The sequence below is a fragment of the Babylonia areolata genome, chromosome 2 (assembly GCF_041734735.1).
Source record: "Babylonia areolata isolate BAREFJ2019XMU chromosome 2, ASM4173473v1, whole genome shotgun sequence".
NCBI classification, from domain to species: Eukaryota; Metazoa; Mollusca; class Gastropoda; order Neogastropoda; family Buccinidae; genus Babylonia; species Babylonia areolata.
In genome coordinates, this window is record NC_134877.1 from 45,798,476 (window position 1) to 45,818,475 (window position 20,000).

Sequence of the window (20,000 nt, forward strand, 5' to 3'; positions counted from 1 at the left end):
TGTTTTTCTTGTGCAAGTCGTGTTGCGGACGTGTCGTGGTTTTGCTACAAAGGAAATTAGGACTGAATAACTTTGAAACTTTTTTTTTCCTTTTTTTTCTTTTTAACATGCTGATATTTTCAAAGTCAGATCAAGAGTTCCCCCCTGTTGCTTGATCTGGATGTACGTAGGGTATATAAATCTACTCATATCGTCAAAAGATAATAACAAAAGGACTTAACCTGTTCCCACCATTTCGCCGGCGATGAAATACGGATGAAAAAATCATCTAAATACTAAATGAATAAACAAGCGGCACACACAGTAAAGAATATAATTTTTTTTTAAATTAAAAGTTGAAAATGCTGAGAAACACACACACACACACACACACACACACACACACACACACACACACACACACACTACACACAGCTAGGTATACGAAAACACAAACGCGAACTTATCATGGCCGTGCAACTAACATGTCACTTTGCAATAATGCGTTTAGAAATATGTAGGCCTGTGATAAACAAATGAAACTGGGTGGATTGTGGCTGGGGAAAGGATGACTCAATCAAGCAAACAACCAACCTTGATCGATCACTGTATGAGTTTGTGAGATATGCCAGTAAAAGCACAAGCATGTGAACTGAAAGCACGTGCAATAAAAAAAAAAAAATCATTCACTCACAATTCACTCATGTACATCAATATCTCTACAAGCCTCAGACTAGAATGAAGACTGCTTACATGTTTGTATCATGTCACCTTTTCTCGAGCGTTTGTCGCGTTTTAGTTCAAATGGTGATTTATTCATCAGTGTATGGTCGCCATTCACTGATGAATCATGACAGACATGGCCAAAATCCTGGCTGTGCAACCGCCACGCTCAGCACATTCGACTATGCATGCAGTCACACTAAAAAACCAAAGCCCCGGAACACACGGATCAACAGATATGAAGGCATCATCAACTGACAGACGAAACTGTAAGTGGAATGGGACTGAGGAAGAGGGGTCGAGGGACGCCGCGGGAAGGTCACACGTGGAGTAAGGACAGATGGATGTCGGACTGCTTGGCTCAGGACCACGGCCGGGAGGAGGCGGTGGCGATGGAACTATCATACTACTGATGTAGCCTGTCATGCTAATTCTTCTATGGACATTGCATGAGTCATGCAATGAAAGTGGAAATAAATCATGTTTGTCAGTCCCTCAACTCAGTCAACCATACGTCAGTACACTTTCCCCAGACTCAGTGTACCAAATGTGAAGGCCTATATACCCCTCCCCAATCACCAGACATCATCAACACACGTAGGAACATCACGTTAACTTATATATGGCCTTTCCAGCTCATCTTTATCGTCTGTTAGTTCTCTGTCCATCCTTAAATATTCATTCAAACGACCAGACATTTTTTCAACTTTTTTTCAGTTTATCCAATCCCGTTTTCCCCTGCTTTAGCCAATACGTCCTTACTAGCCTCGAGGCAAGCGCGTGAGAGCGCGAGCGGCCGCATCGTCTACACTTGCCAATGCCAGAATGGATGCCGACCCAGTCTCTGGACGCAAGCGAAACTATTGATTTGTGGGCAAAATCACGTACCTGAATGAAGACCTTGAATCGCCCCACTCTAGGCGCCGATAATTCTCTTTGCTGAAACAAACAAAAGTTTTTTTCCTAATCATTATAAATCAGTCTACTTTCCATCACAATCTGTTATGCCAAACGACACACACAATAATTAATTATACACATTTTTGTTACTGTAAACAAATCACCATGCACACGTAGTCGAAATGCGGCTTTTTTTCCAAGGTCAAAGCATTCCTCTACGATAGAAACGAGTACAATCCCCATAGATTTATGCACAATGCGCATATTACCTCCAAAGATGCCGCCGACATGACTGCACAAAAGACAGACGCTTTTAGACACACAACCACTGTTCGTAGTCAACGCTTCAACGATTTCTGACTGACTGAACCTCAACCCTCGGCCAAGAGCTATCTCGTCGCAGGCTGAGGCATTATCGGCTATGTTCGGCTGGCCTCGTTTCGGGTCGGAAAGTGAAAGCATAACATCGCTCCTGTTGCATTTCTTTCTTCTTCTTTTTTTTTCTTGCACAAAGAAAACGATGGTTAGATCAATATAACAAAGCATATTAGTTTTGAACGTTACTATTATTTTGTAATAATTGTATTTTCCCTAGATGTAAGATATCGATTAACATGTCTGCGTCCAGTGGACAGTCTTTGTAAACAGTTTCAAACGATTGACGCATTTTGACCTGTCTGCTGTGAAGTGAGTAACATTGAATCTGTAGTAATATTGTCAAAATCGGTAATGAAACTGTCAGTGAAATTAATTTGCGTGCAATAATTACAAGTGCAAAACAGATTGGTTCATTGAAAAATCACGACAAGTGCGCGTATCGATTTGTTTTCTCCGTTGCTGTGGCAATCCAACATGGCGTCGTACATCCCTTCGCTGGACTGATCGTGGAGGTGTTGTCAGTGTGGATAGCATTTGCGGATAGCATTTTCGGGCTTTAAAGTACCACTGTATAAGGTAGGTAATTTGCTTACCTGTAATACATGTAACTGAACTGTAAAAAAATATATCTTCTGTATATCGGTCAAATATAATGAGTCGATTTGTTGATTAGCAGGTGCGAGTGCCGAGTGACACCAAACACCAGTCGATCAATGGAATTGGCCTTTTACTCGATAATTTGTAATCAGTCATACCGTGTGCTATTCTTGAAATAATGGATTTTGCTCAACATTTCTTCACACATTCTGGTCATGATAAAGTCTCATTTGAATTTGACGAACTGTTTGTATTAACTGTACCCTCAAGTGCAAAAAATACTGATTGAAATGTTTGTCTGGTTCTAGAATACATTTGACAACTAACGGGTTACGAAAAATACTAACAAACAAACAATAAATAAGTACATAAGAACAGCAAGACATTGCTACTACTGTGAATTAAAGTGAGAGAGAGAGAGAGAGAACTTAGAACTAATTAAAACAGCCCACTCGGAACCACCCTCTGGAAAAGAATTTGTGTAGCAGATTCATCGACAAGTCGATGTTGGCTACCCATCCAAAAGAAGAAGAAGAAGAAGAAGAAGAAGAGAGAGAGAGAGAGAGAGAGAGAGAGGAAGGATATATATGTGTGAGTGTACATCTGTGTGTGTGTGTGTGTGTGTGTGTGTGTGTGTGTGTGTGTGTGTGTGTGTGTGTGTGTTTATAGTTAATATCAGTCACCAATATTCTAAATGTAAATAAATTAGAATTTCTCCATACAACTCAGTCACCAATATTCTAAATGTAAATAAATTAGAATTTCTCCATACAACTCATTGGTTGGGTTAGTTCTGTTCATTTTTAAATGACATAAAAGATATATATGTGTGTGTGTGTGTGTGTGTGTGTGTGTGTGTGTGTGTTTAATGTTCATATTCAAAGCAGATAACTTAAATGTAACTTAACTTAGAAATTCACATTGTAAGTTATTGATTGGGTTTGCACTGTTTATAAATGGCATAAAAGACCTTTGATATCCTGACACAAGATGACAATTATGATTGTTATCTATGTACTTAGCTGTTAGAATAACAGGATCAACTGACAGTGTCAGCAGTCAGAAGCGGCACCGAATAAAGCTCACACAATGACGCCATTCTTCTATTTAGCATTGAGACTGATTTGTTGTTGTTGTTGTTTTTTGAATGACTTACAATTTTTTGTGCGTGGTTTGAATGAATCAAGTCAAGCCATTGTCAGATTGTGTGAGTGGCATGCTGTAGAGTCTCTTTAAAATTCAGCAGAAAGTTAACTTAAAACAGAACAAAATTAAAACTCTTTGGCAGTCTGATACGTCTTCCTTGCAGAAGTAGACATTTTAATAGCTTGTTCTTTCTCTGTGTGTTTGTGTTTGCGTTTGTGCATGCACGCGCATGTGTGTGTGTGTGTGTGTGTGTGTGTGTGTGTGTGTGTGTGTTGTCACTTTTCCTTACCTGCATGTGTTTTAATTTGAACACTCAGAATGCTTTAATTCAGGACTATGTGCTAGTATTTGCAAATCGCCCTGCAAATGTACATGCATGCATTTTTGTTTTGGTTTGAATGTATGTGATTGACACCGATGCATGCTTCACATTTATGTTAAAAAAGGTATTACTTTTATTGTGTTCTATTTCCAGTGACAGTGTTACTGTTATCCATGATGCTTTGAAATAGAACAGTATCCCAGACAATGTGTTATTCACATCATCTTTAATTGTCAGTTGTAGACACTGGCTATAAAAGGGAGACCTTTTTTGTGAATCTCTCTCTCTCTCTCTCTCTCTCTCTCTCTCTATATATATATATATATATATATATATATATATATATATATATATGTGTGTGTGTGTGTGTGTGTGTGTGTGTGTGTGTGTGTGTGTACTGATATAAACTAAACAATCCTTCTGTCATTTCAAAATAACTGTGCAAAGATTAAAAAGGGAATTGTGAAAATAAAAATAGAGATCCTTCAAAGAACACCACCGGTGTCCATTTGAATTATCTCTGAGGGAGAGAGCCAATTGTATACCTGATATGACTGCAGTTTGCTACCCTGTGAACTCTTCAGACATCCCAGCATTGAAAGTGAACTTGCATCCCCTATGACAAGTGATCAAGATAGTTTCATGGTGTTCTCAATCATAGCAGAGGAAAAGTCACAATCCAATCACTTCCTAAAGTAGCCCACGAAGGATGAAGTAAAAAATTGGGAGAAAAAAAGAAGACAAAAATGATATATTGTAAAGAAAAAAAAGGTAATTAATTGATAATGTACTATGTGTAATTTGTGAGTCTGTGAATGTTACAATGACTGCATGCATGCTTCCCATGACACTGTTCATCACAGTGTCACAGATGAAGTAAATAATGGGAAGAAAACAAGACAAAAATAATATATATTGTCAAAAAAAGTAACTAATACTGTAATAGGTAGTGTACTGTGTGTAATTTGTGAGACTGTGAATGTCACAATGACTGCATGCTTCCAGTCATACTGTTTGTCACAGTGTCACAGATGAAGCAAAGAATGGGAAGAAAACAAGACAAAAGTGATATATATCTTGTGGAAAAAAGAAATAGCGGTAACTAATAGATAATGTACTGTGTGTAATTTGTGAGACTGTGAATGTCACAATGACTGCATGCATGCTGCCCATCACACTGTCCATCACAGTGTCACAGATGAGTAAAGAATGGGAAGAAAACAAGACAAAAATAGTATATATGTATATTAATATATATATTGTGAAAAAAAAGGTAACCTATAGATAATGTACTGTGTGTAATTTATGAGACTGTTTTTGTCACAATGATTGCATGCTTCCCATCACACTGTTTGTCACAGTGTCACAGATGAAGTAAAGAATGGAAATAAAACAAGACAAAAATGATATGCATTGTAAAAAAAAAAAAGAAAGAAAGAAAAAAAGAAGAAGAAATAACAGTAACTAATAAACAATGTACTTGTGAGACTGAGTGAATGTCACAATGACTGCATGCATGCTTCCTATCACACTATTCTTCACAGTGTCACAACTGAGTCCTCACTCCCCTTCACCTGAGCACACGTTCTCTCGAGAGCACTGCACAATGAGCGAGTGGCATGAACGCATGCTGTGGCAGAGCAGCCATCTGCTAGCCACGTACGATTCCAGTCTGCGCTCTGTGGAGGAGCATGTCACCAACTTCATCCAGGCAGAGTCTGCAAGGAGGAAGGTTCCGGATGGAGCACAGGTCTTTCTGTTTATTTTCTTATCTTTAGAAAGATGTGCATGTATGTGCATTTGCACGCTGTGTGAATGTGTGTGTGTGTGTGTTGGAGGGGTGTGGGGGGTGCATGTGGGTTCACTGAACATGGCCCATTTTTGCTCTTGTTTTATTTCAATCATTTGCCTTCTGCTTATACTTTCACTCTATTATATTCTGATTTTTATATACTAATTTGTTTATTTTGTTTGTTCATTTTATTTCATTGTATGTTAGTGTTTTACACAAACCTAGAGAAGGCTGTCAAGGCCTGACCAGTGGGTTGGGTGTTTGTGAAGTCCTTTTTTTTCTTTTTCTTTTTTATACAGCATGTATAATGCTTTGACATATCCTTGACACTGAAACTGTTTTTTTTAACCAAAAACAAATGGAATTTCTTTCCTATGATGTGCTGGTTATTTTGTCAATTAATGTACTGGTGTAGACCTTTTACTTGTGAAGGTGTGCTAATGCTCAGCTTATATCAGAGACTGATATAAGCTTAACGTTGGACCAACAACAAAGTGAGAACTGCATGATCTATGGTTTATCCTTTGTAAAGGAATATGACACTCAAACTATTTGGCAAAATTACGCTGGCTTTTATGGCAGCCATGTTGGGGACTATTTGGCCTTTGGGGACCTTTCCAACACCAAATGTTTTCAAGCCTTCTTGGCTGATAGAGTATAACTTGGGCAAGACACTCTCCATTAATTTTAAATCAAATTCTAGCCCAGATAGTTGGGACAGCAGTCACCTCTTGGGTTGTTCTGATGGCCGTAGTCAGACATGACCGACATATGATACATAGAATAGAATAGAATAAGTTTATTACAAGTGAACTGAGTTTACAAGGCATATTGGGTGGAGGGGAGTGGGTGGAGAGGGGGGAGAGATAGTACATAAAAAGGTTAGAAACTTACAGTGAAATTTGGACACATACATGTGCATATCAGTATAAGAACTTGTGCATGCGCACTCACACACACAAACACACACACACACACACACACACACACACACATGCAAACACACACGTTTGAACATAAGCCGCACATTACACATTACATATAGACAGGGCTGATGACTAGATCTTCTGGTAAATGCGTGGTGCATCAGTGATCCTTCCTTTTTGCAGGCGGAAGCAGACCATACCTTTCTAAAGGAGGTGTTCTCAGGATGCGTGCAGTACACAGCACCCATTGGGGTCATCCTGGAAGGTTTCTACAACAGAGATGGGAAGAACACGCTACGCTCTGAACAGCCCATGTACCATGGTCAGTTTTCTCGCTCATTTGCTCATGTTGGCAGAAGAGCTGTTTTTGTACAATCCTGGAATTCACAGCCTTGTTCAGTCCATCACAGTCCTTCACTCATGTTTCATACAACAAATCTGAAAACATTCCTTTTTAAAGCAGTTCCTTCATAATGTAGACACTCCATTCCATGGCTGTATTCTAATAGATCAGCATTATTTTATTTCTTCCATGCATGTTTTCTTTGTGTGTGAGCATGTTTGTGTGTGTGTGTGTGTGTGTGTGTGTGTGTGTGTGTGTGTGCTTGCATGTGTGTATGTGTGTGTGTGTATGTGTGTGTGTGTGTGCTTGCATGTGTGTATGTGTGTGTGTGTATGCTTGCATGTGTGTGCGTGTGTTTGTATTTGTGGATGTGGGTGTGTGCTTTTGTGTGATTTGTGGCTGACTGATGTGTTATTGTAAAGCACTTTTAGAGGTTTGAAAGGGCTAAATACATATACTGTTATCATTATTATTAAGAGAGAGAGAGGAGACAGACAGACAGACAGACACAAACAGATAGATGTACAGACAGAGACAGACATACATAGACACAGAGACAGAGAGATCCATTCAGGCTGAATGTTGGATTCATTATAAGTATTGAACATTCAGATGTCACACCTTGATTCACAGATGTTTTATGTGAATTACTGTTGCTTTTTGGTCATCAATCTGTATTTTTCTTTTGACACAGTCAACATATTGTACATTATTGTCATTGCTTTTGTGTGTGCATTTTCTAATGATGTCCCATAATTCATACTGATTTAGCACACAGGTTTGCACATGCACAGGAAATACACATGCACACACAGGCACACACACACACACATGCATGCACACATGCACACATGCACACAAAGTATTATCATAGACAGGCAGAACTTCTTTGGAGGGTGAAACTGGTCAACTGAAACAGGTAGAAGTCTTTAACTATCTAACAGAAACAGGTAGAAGTCTTTAACTATCTAACAAACTGGGGTGGCGGGGAGGGGATAGAGAGAAAGACAGACAGACAGAGAGACAGTGAGAGACAGAGAAAGAGAGAGACAGAGAAAGAGGGAGACAGATAGACAGACAGAGAGAGCAATGGCCGCAGACAACTAACGAAGAGAAAGAAGAATGAACACAGGCCTATATTGAAACTACCATGATGGTGCCCTGTTACACTAGAGAGTTTCAGATTAAGTTTCAAGGAGATGCCAAACTACGCTGACTGATCCATATTTGTACGCTATGCTACATCTGCATTAAAATAATTATAACAATAATGATAAAAAAATATATTCAAAAAACCGCGCAAATTCCTGACCTAAACACAACCCCAACACGCTCGTCAGGCCGTGTTAAATGTCAAATGGCTTTAATTCAAATGTGACTTTCACTGCTGTAGGTTACCTGACTTCCAACCCCTTCCCCCCCCCCCCCCCCCCCCCCCCCCCCCCCCCGCAAACACACGTACCCCCACCCCCACCCCATCCCCGCCTTCTGAAACCTCAGGAGAGAGAACAGTACTGTTGTCCTCACTGTCTAAAAACTGTCTCCTGCCCATACTAATACCGTGGTATGTTTTGTATCCACGGTCGCGCAAATTCACACATAGCGAGTCTGAAATCTCAGCTGTCAGGAGGCTTATACTGTTGTCTACGTAACCAGTGTAACATTGGCCGGGGTGACCTCATCTGTGCGTGACGTTGTGCTTAGTGGTGTGAGCGGTTTAGCCGTTGTCGCGGTTCGATGTTTGTCATTGACGGGACTAAAAGCTCTGTATCTGGTGTGCTTGGCTACATCGTAGAATCGTCAAGAATGGGTTAGGTTAACACATGGAGGGCGGTAGGGTAGGGGTTGGGGGGGGCGGAGGGGGGGGGGGTAGCAGTCCACACACACACACACACACACCACCACCACCACCACCACCACCACCACACCACACCACACCACACACAAACACCACACCACACCACACCACACCACATCACAACATACGTTTTATCGCTGGTTTCGGACGTGACAATGACCATTAATTTTATTGTTGCCACGACATCCCCGCTAAGGCCGATGATCCTGTCCTTTAATTGAGGTTTCAATTTCTGTATTGGTGCTGTGTTATTACACCGCCTCGATCTCCACCCTCTACCACATCCTACCCCATCGCCAGTTTCCACCACCATCTCATCCTCCCATCCAGTCTCTCTTCGATCCCTCTTCCCCACGCTCCCCCCCACCCCCACCCCCTCCTTCCCCACCCCATTTTAGCCAAACCGGCTGCATGTGTTCCCTGGACAGGCATGAAAACACGTTGTGTAACGTTACGTTAGCTTCGTTTTGGACCTAAAAATAAGACAAAAGGAAACTTGATGTGGTTTCGTTTTCGGGGAAATAATAATTATGATAATGATGATGATGATGATGATTGATTATTTAATTATTATTATCATCATTATCATCATCATTATTGTGGAGTTGAAGTTCCGTTTCCTTCCATTGGGGGCATGCAGCATAAGATTAAAGGTTAAAGTTCCCTTTGTTTTCCCTTTTTGATTTTGTTTATTTTGTTGTTGTTTTTGATGTTTTTTTGTATTTTTTACGGCCATCGATACAATGCCCCACTCAAGTAGAGTGGACTTTAACGATCTAATAGCTATAACGCCCTTTTAGATAAATTAAGTCAGTTCAGGGCTGATGGTTGCGGCCATCGCCGGGACAGTGCATGGATTCATAATCCCGCCGTGTCTAGTGCCTGGCATAGGAAACTGAGACGGCTCGGGCCCAACAGGCCTCCCCTTTCGCCATTTCAGCTTTACCCAGACCGAAGTCAGAGTCACCCATTCAGACCTGGGTGGGCCATTTCAGCCTTACCCAGACCGAAGTCAGAGTCACCCATTCAGACCTGGGCGGGCCATTTCAGCCTTACCCAGACCGAAGTCAGAGGCACCCATTCAGACCTGGTGGGCCATTTCAGCCTTACCCAGACCGAAGTCAGAGGCATCCATTCAGACCTGGGTGGGGTGGGGAAAATCGGAGTAAAGAGCCTTTCCCAAAGGCGCAGCACCATTGCCGAGACGGGGGCCTCGAACCCATCAGATCCCGGTGGCACTTGTAGACACTGGGTCAGATGTCCAAAGCCTAACCGAGTCTGCGACGGCCCTCCAAGAATAATATATTGTTACCTGATAAAAGTCCTTTTATTCCAGTGGTAGAACGTACAGTGGTGTGTTTTTAATTAAAGCTCCCGTTTCTACTCGATAGCTAAAGTATCCGTTGATAAAACAGATATAGCTTAAGGGTAAAAGACACAAAATATCAGCTAGATGTGAAAGTTTCTTAATTGTTTTGTTGTTAATTTTTTTATTTTTATTCTTTACCGATTAACCTCATCTACATTGACAGTTGTTCTACACAGAATTCGTTGTTGTTAAATTCGTTTATTATAGGTAGCTGTGGGGTTGTTGTTATTGTTTTTTTTTAATTTTGTTTTGTTGTTGTTGTTTTTTTGTGTGTTTTTGTGTGTGGTTTTTTTGGGTTTAAAAAAAAGAAAAGAATTTAGCCATGATGATAGTTTCTTGTTGCTTCTTTCCCAAAGCAGTCAATGCTCTGTCTCACGAACATAGCCTGCGTATATTCAACTAAACACATGCGTTGGTACGCTCTGAGTATGTGTGTGTGTGGAGGGGACGGGTTGAGCGTAAGTGACTGTGTACACGTACAAGCACCTATATGTGTGTGCATCTCTCTCTCTCTCTCTCTCTCTCTCTCTCTCTCTCTCTCTCTCTCTCTCTCTCTCTTCCCTCTCACTCTCTACCACATCCTACCCGATCACCAATATCCACCCCCATCTCACCCGCCCATCCAGTCTGTCTTCGATCCCTCTCCCCACGCCTCCCCCCTATTCCCCCTTCCCCCTTCCAATGGTGCGGATCACACACACACACACACACACACACACACACACACACACACACACACACACACACACACACATATATATATATATATAGAGAGAGAGAGAGAGAGAGAGAGAGATGATAAAAATCCTCCTGTAATTGTGTTTAATTATGATTTCCGATTCATGTTTGTACGTTTTATATACTAAACCCACCCCCCAGCCCCCAGCCCCAATATTTCTTGTGACCTCAGGTAGGCTTGTTAGTAATAAAGACACATTCTTCTGTTCAACTCTACTCTATTCTAATTTCTGTTCTAATCTGTTCTGTTCTATTCTGTTCTATTCTATTTCCATTGTTGTCTGTTGCAGTGCTGAGCTACCTGGCTCTCTTCAGGCTGGACGAGCTAGGGGTGGCCCAGTTCCGCAAGTTCATCCAGTGCGTGGAGGTCAGCTCTGCATACAAGGTGAGTCAGCGAATGAATGAATGAATGAATGAAGAAATGAATGATGAATGGAGGAACGAACTAAAAAATAAAATAAAGAGATGAACGAATGAATGAATGATCGAAAAAAATCAACGAATGAATCAATGACAGAACGAACAAATGAATGAATGAATGAATGAATGACCTTAATTGATGTTATAGGACGCGAAAAAGTGTCCAAACGTAGGTTGTGCGTTCACAGCGCAACACACACACGCACACAGAAACACAGACACAGACACACACACACACACACACACACACACACACACACACACACACACACGCACTCACAGACACACACACACACACACAGACACACACACACACACACACACACACGTGCGCGCGCGCGCGATTACAGAATGCGAAAAAACAACACCAACAACAAAACCACTTCCACCGCACTTTGATTCACATTGAATGACACACTGGTTGAAGCACTGAGCATCAACATTACTGGACCATGGCGTTCGCCAGTGTCAGACGAGGGTGTGGGGATGGGTGGGCGTGGGTTGGGTGGGGGAAGGGATCCTGTTTCTGGGTGTATGTGTCACGGACCTCCCACCCAGACACACATCCACCCCCCCCACACACACACAACCCCCCCCCCCCCACGACGTGTGTGTGTGTGTGTGTGTGTGTGTGTGTGTGTGTGTGTGTGTCCTTTTTCTCAGTTTCAGCGTGCATCTGTTTGTCTGTCTCAGTATGGTTATCTGTCTGCCTGTCTGTTTCTGTCTCAGTCTCAGTCTCTCTCACTGTTTCCAGTCTCTCTGTTCCTCTCTCTGTCTCTCTCACCCACTCTCCCTCCCTCCCTCCTTCACTCCTTCTGTGTGTGTGTGTGTGTGTGTGTGTGTGTGTGTGTGTGTGTGTGTGTGTGTGTGTGTGTGTGTGTGAATGATACGTTGATTTCCCCTCTCTTTAATCTCTTTGAATAGTTCCCCCCCCCCCCCTCCTCTCTCTCTACCTCTCTTTCTCAGTCTTCGGCACTCCCTTTTTCTCCCCCAGCCACCCCACCCTCTCGCCTTTTCTCGCATGCCTTCTCTGTTCGCATATTGTTTTTTCAGTTCATAGTGTGATTTTTCTTTTCGCTGTAGAACATGATGCTTGGTGTCATCAAGTTTCAAAGATTTTGGGGTCCATTATTTTCTCCGAGGGCATGGTGTAAAGAAGCTTTACGCTTATGTTTCAAAGAACACTTATAAAATATTCATACCTGTGTACTCTGTCAGCATGTCTCTGTGTCTATGCCTCTCAGTGTGCCTCTCTGTGTCAAAATCGCTTGTCTTCTCTCTCTCTCTCTCTCTCTCTCTCTCTCTCTCTCTCTCTCTCTCTCTCTCTCTCTGACTCTGTTTCTGTCTCTCTCTGTGTTTCTGTCTCTGTTTCTCTTTCTCTCTGTCTTTGTCTCTTTCTCTGTCTCTGTCACAGTCTCTCTGTCTCTGTCTGTCTGTCTGTCTCTCCCCTTTTTTCTACTTCATGTCCTTTTCTCCTCTCTTTCCTTTTCTTCTTCATGCCTTTTCATCATCTCTCTCTGTCTCTGTCTATGTCTTCTTCTTCCTTTCGTCTCTTTCTCCTCCTCCTCTTCCTCTTTCTTTCTTCGTCGTCTTCTTCTTCTACCTACGCCGGAAATCAGGAAGAATTGTATTTTCTTATATTTCGTATACCTTTGAAATGAATGTTACATATGTAATTCCTTCTCCCTCTCCTCCCCTCCTCTTCCTCCTCCTCCTCCTCCTCCTCCTCCTCATTCTTCTTCATCTTAATTATCACCTTCATCATCATCTTCATTATTTTCCTCTTTCTTGTTGTTGTTGTTCTTCTACCTACGCCGAGAACAAGGTACACACACTCACAAAAACAAAAACAAAACAAAAAAACAACAAAAAACAACACCAAACAAACAGGGTTTTTTGTTTTTGTTTTTGTGGACCTTAGAAATAACGATTTATCCACCTTTCTCTTGTAATCACAAGACCCCCCCACCCCCACCCCTACCCCCACCACCCCTACCCTCGATTTTCACCTCGTTTCCATCTCTATTTCTGTTGGCTCTCAACGGAAGATGGGACGATATAATCGATTATCGTGGTTTTTTTTTGTGTTTTTTTTTTTAAATGTGTTTGTTTGTTTGCTTTATTATTGTTGTTGTTGTTGTTTTCTCACTCCATGGCATGCTTGACAGAGCAGTTAAAAAGCGCGAGCGTGCTTATTTCCTATATATTGACCGCGTGCTTGTTTGCACGCGCGCGTATATGTGGACCAGAGTTGTTTTTCCTGTGGCGACGATCGAAGTCGTGGTGATGGAGTAACTGGGCTAACTGCTGCAGATTTGATAAATAACTAACATGGCTGTGAGGTATTGTTGTTGTTCGTGTTCTTGTTTTGCTTCTCTCCCTCCAAGCCCCCCATTCCCCCTCCCCTCTCTCTCTCTCTTCCTCTCTGTCTGTCTGTCTCTCACTCTCTCTTGTAATGGACGCAGATTAGCAAGGACAGACTAGCAGAACAGGCCATGCCTAAAATCTTTATCCTTGAATAAAAATCGTTTTGAGTTCTGAGTTCTGAGTTCTCTCTCTCTCTCTCTTTCTCTCTCTTAGTTGTGTCACTGTGTTGTTGTGCATAAAAAATTGTTTTCTAGTTGTTGTTGAGCTCTGAGTCATCAGATTGATTGGGATTTCTGGGAAGGTCCCAAGTTTCCCATTGTTTGTATTTGATGATGATTCACTATCAGTTCATCAGCTTGGATGAATTGTTTTGCAGACTATTTTCTCGTTTCCGCCACTGATAGACGATCATAATGCGCACAGTCGGATGCTGTCAGTTTGTCTGTCTGTATATCTATCTATAGATCTGTCTGTATGTCTGTCTGTGTGTCTTTTGTTCAGTCTCAGAAAACTGCGTTTACAGTTGGAAGATAAACTGTAAGCCTAATAACGAATCTGTCTCTGTCTGTCTGTCTGTCTCCCTCTCTCTCTCTTTGTTAAACGCACTTCCCACAGAGACACGCACACGCGTACACACACATTCCTCCCGAAACTACACATGTCACTCGTCTAGTCTAGACACTGATTAATCACACCTTTATTACCCTGGCAGCGTTACACACACACACACACACACACACACACACACACACACACACACACACACACACACACACACACACACACACACTTCACGCAAAGTTACAGACCACGTCATTTATGCAGGAGTAATTTTCATAAATTATCTAAAAAAAAGAAATCGTGAGATGATATCGATTATGCAGGTTGCATACAGACTATCATTGGCCTCATACTGAATACACTAAGGGCTGTTTCAGGCGCACGTGCAGCATAAACAACTGACCATGAAAAATGAGTTCGAAATATCGATGTTTCAGTCAAAGCTCCACCGTTTATTCAAGATTTTATTGACAATGGCTATGATGTTTCGTTGTAGTATATAGAAAAATACATATATATAATAATTTTTTTTTTTTAAAGAAGAACTCATGCTAGAAAGCACCTCGGCTCATGAATCGGGTGCTCACTGCACTGACCACAAGAAAACATGTCTGTCTGAGTGTGTGTGTGTGCGTGCCTTAAGTCGGAGTGAATGACACAGGAAATGAATGATGAGCGCCCAATGGCAGCCGTCAGTCGGCTTGAGCTTCACAGGTAGGCAGCAGGTTGTTGTTCAAATGACCACGAGTTTGTAAGGCTCTTAGAGCTTGGTCTCCGACCGAGGATAGGCGTTGTATTAGTACCCATATCAAATCAAATCAAAACTGGGCAAAATTGCGTGGGACTGAAAACTTAAAAAAAATTTTTTTTTTTAATTGAACCTTCCCTTAACAGTCTTTGTCCTCATTCAAATCAGATCTCAAAGCTAACCTTTTCCACAGTTATGTCCCGCCCTGTGTGTCCGTCTGCGATTGTTGTGGGTGGAGAGAGGAATGGGGCTCTATCGGTATGAATGCCCGGTGTGTGTGTGTGTGTGTGTGTGTGTGTGTGTGTGTGTGTGTGTGTGTGTGTAACAATGATGATAGCAATGACAATAATAACAATAATGGTTTATTCAGTTTTTGCAAACTATCTGGCCCATATGAACAGGAGAAATGCTTGAAGCTAGCAAAAAGATATTAAGTGAGTAAAAAAAAGTCTTAACTGCCAAAATCACGTGCACTCTAAAAGACACTTAGTTCCATGTGACAACACTTAAGTATAATTTACAGTAGTTGTAATGTAAGTTTAGCTGACAGGTTGGTACACAGTAACTGTACTTAAAAATCTGATGGAAATCATTAATAGTAAAGGGATAATAACCGTTTATGAAGAGCAGCATATCGAGGACAGATCAACATGAAATGATACAAATCTTCAACGCATTGTCCATCGCATTGTTTACAGAAAGGATCATAGAACTGTTTTGTGGCGTAAGGTATACTGTTCAAGGGTAGCCGATTTCAACTCAGTAAACACAACGCACGACGATGTGTGTGTGTGTGTGTGTGTGTGTGTGTGTGTGTGTGATGTGTGTGTGTGTGTGTGTGTGTGTGTGTGTGTGATGTGTGTGTGTGTGTGTGTGTGTGTGTGTGTGTGTGTGTGTGACTTGTTTATTTTATGATGCGCATAGGCAAATGAATGTTATGAAGTGTATCTGCATCAATGTGTGTATGTGTAATTGTATTTGTAAACGCTCTGGGCTCTCCTGAGATAAGGCGTTGAAATATTCATTATTATTATTATTATCATCATCATCATCATCATTACTATTATTGTACATAAATACACGCTCTGTTTACGCGCACCTTTACTCTCCCCTCGTACACAGCTCTCTAACATTTTCCTTCTCTTTTTCAAAGTCACGAGCTGAACTGAATCAACAGGTCGAAACGGGAAACATGACAAAGGAGCCGACGTTTCCAGTGTCGCTGGGGCAGACAGATTTAGTCTGTGACCTTGGCGGAGGACGAAAGAATGTCGCTTGACAAAGACGTTTCAGTATGTCAGCAGTCAAGATGGATAAATTTGTGGTGGGAGGATGGGGGGCTGGGTACGGACGAGGAGGGGGGGGGGGGGGGAGGGAGGGAGTGAAGAGGTTACGGGGAAAGGATGGGGGTGGATTACGGGGTTGGGGGCGGGGGGATCGGGGTTCTTTTCACTTAGAAGAGTGATGCAAGATGCGCGTGCGTGCGTGCCTGCTTGTACTCGTGATATGTATGTATTGCTGATACGCATGTGTGCGCCGCTCATGCGGCGGTGAGTGTAATCATAACCTTAAAAAAAAAGGCCCTGTGAGGTTCGACTACATTAATTAATCAGACTGCTGATCAACACATGATCTCTTTCACAGAAAATCAGGGGGAGAGGGGGATACGGAGTATGGCATATAGAAACGATATAATCATAGACTGAATAGCGACTGAATAAACCACCCATGGGATTCGCTTTGTTCACATGGTAATGGCCTCGAAAAATCTTACTAAGGAAAACACTGAACTGGGCGGGAAAGCAAATTTTCAGAGAATTGCTACACCTACGATTGTGAGGTCAAGTCCTGATTTTTTTCTGTCTCATCATCTGTACCGTTTCAGTGGCGTTGCTCCCACGCCAGGAGACCACACACTTAATTTGGGACTACGTGATGAGGCCGTACTGAACGCTTCCTGTCATAATGATATCCCGGCGTTAACCAGCCCCGAGAGACACAGACACTTGCAGTGTTGGTCAGGAAATTTGAGCAACACACCCAAAGACGCATCCGTGAAGTGGATTGTACTGGATTGTGTGATCCCAGTCTTCCGTTTTAAGCCCATGGCGCACTCAACTCTGGATAGGAGCTTAGCCGCGGGCCGAAAACCAAAACCCACCTCCGCTGGGATTCGAACCCGCGTCCTCCCAGCCGTCAGTCCGCGACGCTAACCACTTCGCCACGGCGGCTGGTGCCAAGTCCTATTTCAGTATCCTAAAATCGAAATTAACACCCAAGTCCTTTTTTAGTATCCTAAAGTGGAAATTAACACCCAAGTCCTATTTTAGTATCCAAAAATGGAAATTAACACCAAACTGAAAATCTACAAATGTCCACTCAGTCCTCATATATACGCCTCGAAAACCTGGGGAACGAGCAATAAAACTGAAAAGCGGTTTACAGGCTTTGAATGACGGTATCTCCGTTGAATCCTCAGAATAGGCGGCTCAAAAATAGAGAGTTCCGTGGTTGCATGAACTTAATGAGGCATGTCACATGATCTGTGCTCTCGAAGTTGATTAGCTCTCCAAAATCGCGGGCAACAAAGGCGATCGAGAAACAAGGGCAGAACGTGCGAAACAGCAGGCTTCTTTTTCCGACGTTTTGCTTCTTATTTTGGTTTTCTTATTGTGCACACGATGACACTTTATTGTACAGAGTTTGGCTGTAGCAATGGAGGCTGCCAACTGAAAAAATGGAGGACAGCACATGTTTGCAGCTTTTGCCCATGTCGATCGCCTTTGGCCGGCATTGCTCGCGATTTCGCGATGCGCAAGCACAAGATCCAAGATGGCCGCGGAACTCTCCAGCGGTCTTTTCACTGGGACGGAACAGCATGTCACCAACAAAGACGGGAGCAGACGTAGACGAACAGGCATCAACAAAATCGTGGATCGGAGGTGAAACAGAGAGGCTGGAAGTGGCTGGGCAAAAATCAGACATCCTCACGCTGTCCGGAGATGGGCACCAGCAGGGAGAACTGAGAAAGAGAAGCAGACCAGCAGGCACATGGAGAACAACTGTGGAAGAGGAGATGAAAACACTGAGTAAGCAAGACCAGGAACGAAATCAGCTGGCTCGCTCAAGACCCGAAATGACTGAAGAGATTTGTTGGCGCCTTATGTACCAACCGGAGTGACTAAGGAAGATTAAGTGAATAAGGGACCTGTTCTAATGGCAGTTTTCGTGCATTCCGTAGGTGAAACGATATATCCATCAGAACATGTTGTAACCCGTGTTTTTACAAAACGGTTTTCAACTCTGCTTTGAGGGTGTTTAATTCTCAGTCTTGATGCAGTTTCAGTACGGCGAAACTAACAAGCAGCCACCTTGCCTGGTCCGGAAAATAGTTTTCAGGTACGCGTTCATCAAGTTCAGTTTGTGTCAGTTGGAGATGCCCACCGCACAAATCACCACAACACACAAAATACTACAACACACCACCCCCACTCAAAACATTACAACACACCACAACACACAAAATACCATAACACACCATCCCACACAAAACAGCACCCACCCACACCACCCCACATAACATACCACAACACGCCACCCCACACAAAACATTGCAACACACCGTCTCACACAAAATACTACAACACCCCACCCCACACAAAACTTCACCCCACACAAAATACTACAACACACCACCCCACACAAAACCCCGCTCCACACCACCCCACATAACACACTACAACACACCACCCCACACAGAACAGCACTCCACACCATCCCACATAACACTACAACACACTACCACACACAAAACACACCACCCACCCACCCACCCACCCCCGCGCCCCCCTACACAAACACCACAACACACCACCCCACACAACACCCACCCCCCAACCACCCACTCACACAAACCCCGCACAAAACATATCAACACACCACACCACACACCACAAAGCACGCAGTCAACAAGCTATATTGTTTTATCATTTTGTCTGTTGGCTTTTTTTTTCTGCCATTCTTTCTCTCTGTCTTTTCTTTCATTCTTTCTTTCAACAACCGCAGCAGCAGACGGCATGACCCAATGACCCAACTACAACTTGCACTGGCACAACGTAGCACCCTGCTCACCACCACCTCCACCTCCACCTCCTCGTCGTGACGTCTGGTCTCTGTGTCAGTCAGTCAGTCAGTCAGATCGATATGTTTCAGCTGCATGTTGATAACTGTGGTGGTGTTCCACTTTCCTGCTCATTCCGTGCGTTGCACCATTCCCCCTCCTTCCTCCCTCCCCATCTCTCTCTCTCTCTCTCTCCCCTCTCTCTCTCTCTCCACTGGCCCTCTCCCTCGTCCCTTCCCTAGCCCTCACCCCACCCCCACCACACGCACACACCCCAGCCCTCCCCTCATACCCCTTCCTTTCCACTTCTGGTTGTGCTCTACCACTTGCCCCATCTATATACGGCTGTCTGTCTCGGTTTGTGACTGTCTCTCTCTCGGTCTCTGGCTCTGTATCTCTGTCTCTCTCTGTCTGTCTTTCTGCTCTCTCTCTCTCTCTCTCTCTCTCTCTCGCTCTGCCAAGAAAGCGGACCCACAGCGCAATTCCATGATTAGTCGTGTTGTGTCCCCCCCCCCCCCTCCACCCTTTCCTCTACACACCCCGTACCATCACCTCCTCCATCCTCCTCCTCCGCTGCCCACTAGAGCTCCCCCACCTCACCTCCTCGGGTGTGTGTGTTGGGGGAGAGGGGAAGGGGGAGGAGATGGTGCAGAGTTGTGGGAGGTAACTGGAAAATGGGGAAGGGGTGTGTGTGTGTGTGTGTGGGGGGGGGG

The 20,000-nt window shown here is 43.2% G+C and overlaps 2 protein-coding genes across 2 annotated transcripts in view; one reads left to right on the forward strand and one right to left on the reverse strand.

Moving 5' to 3' along the window:
• LOC143301913 (uncharacterized protein ZK1073.1-like) overlaps positions 1 to 2,005 on the reverse strand; it is a 66,863-nt gene extending 64,858 nt beyond the window's left edge. The window contains exons 1-2 of the mRNA XM_076616360.1: positions 1,872 to 2,005; positions 1,591 to 1,641 (exon numbers count right to left, since the gene is read on the reverse strand). Coding sequence (XP_076472475.1) covers positions 1,591 to 1,641; positions 1,872 to 1,892 — 72 coding nt within the window. The 5' untranslated portion in view covers positions 1,893 to 2,005. The remainder of the gene's footprint in view (positions 1 to 1,590; positions 1,642 to 1,871) is intronic.
• Positions 2,006 to 2,140: 135 nt separating this feature from the next.
• The window catches only part of LOC143301904 (cilia- and flagella-associated protein 99-like), a 47,475-nt gene continuing 29,615 nt past the window's right edge, over positions 2,141 to 20,000 (forward strand). Inside the window, exons 1-4 of the mRNA XM_076616349.1 lie at positions 2,141 to 2,556; positions 5,590 to 5,795; positions 6,947 to 7,085; positions 11,362 to 11,456. Of these exons, the coding sequence (XP_076472464.1) occupies positions 5,652 to 5,795; positions 6,947 to 7,085; positions 11,362 to 11,456 (378 nt within the window). The 5' untranslated portion in view covers positions 2,141 to 2,556; positions 5,590 to 5,651. The remainder of the gene's footprint in view (positions 2,557 to 5,589; positions 5,796 to 6,946; positions 7,086 to 11,361; positions 11,457 to 20,000) is intronic.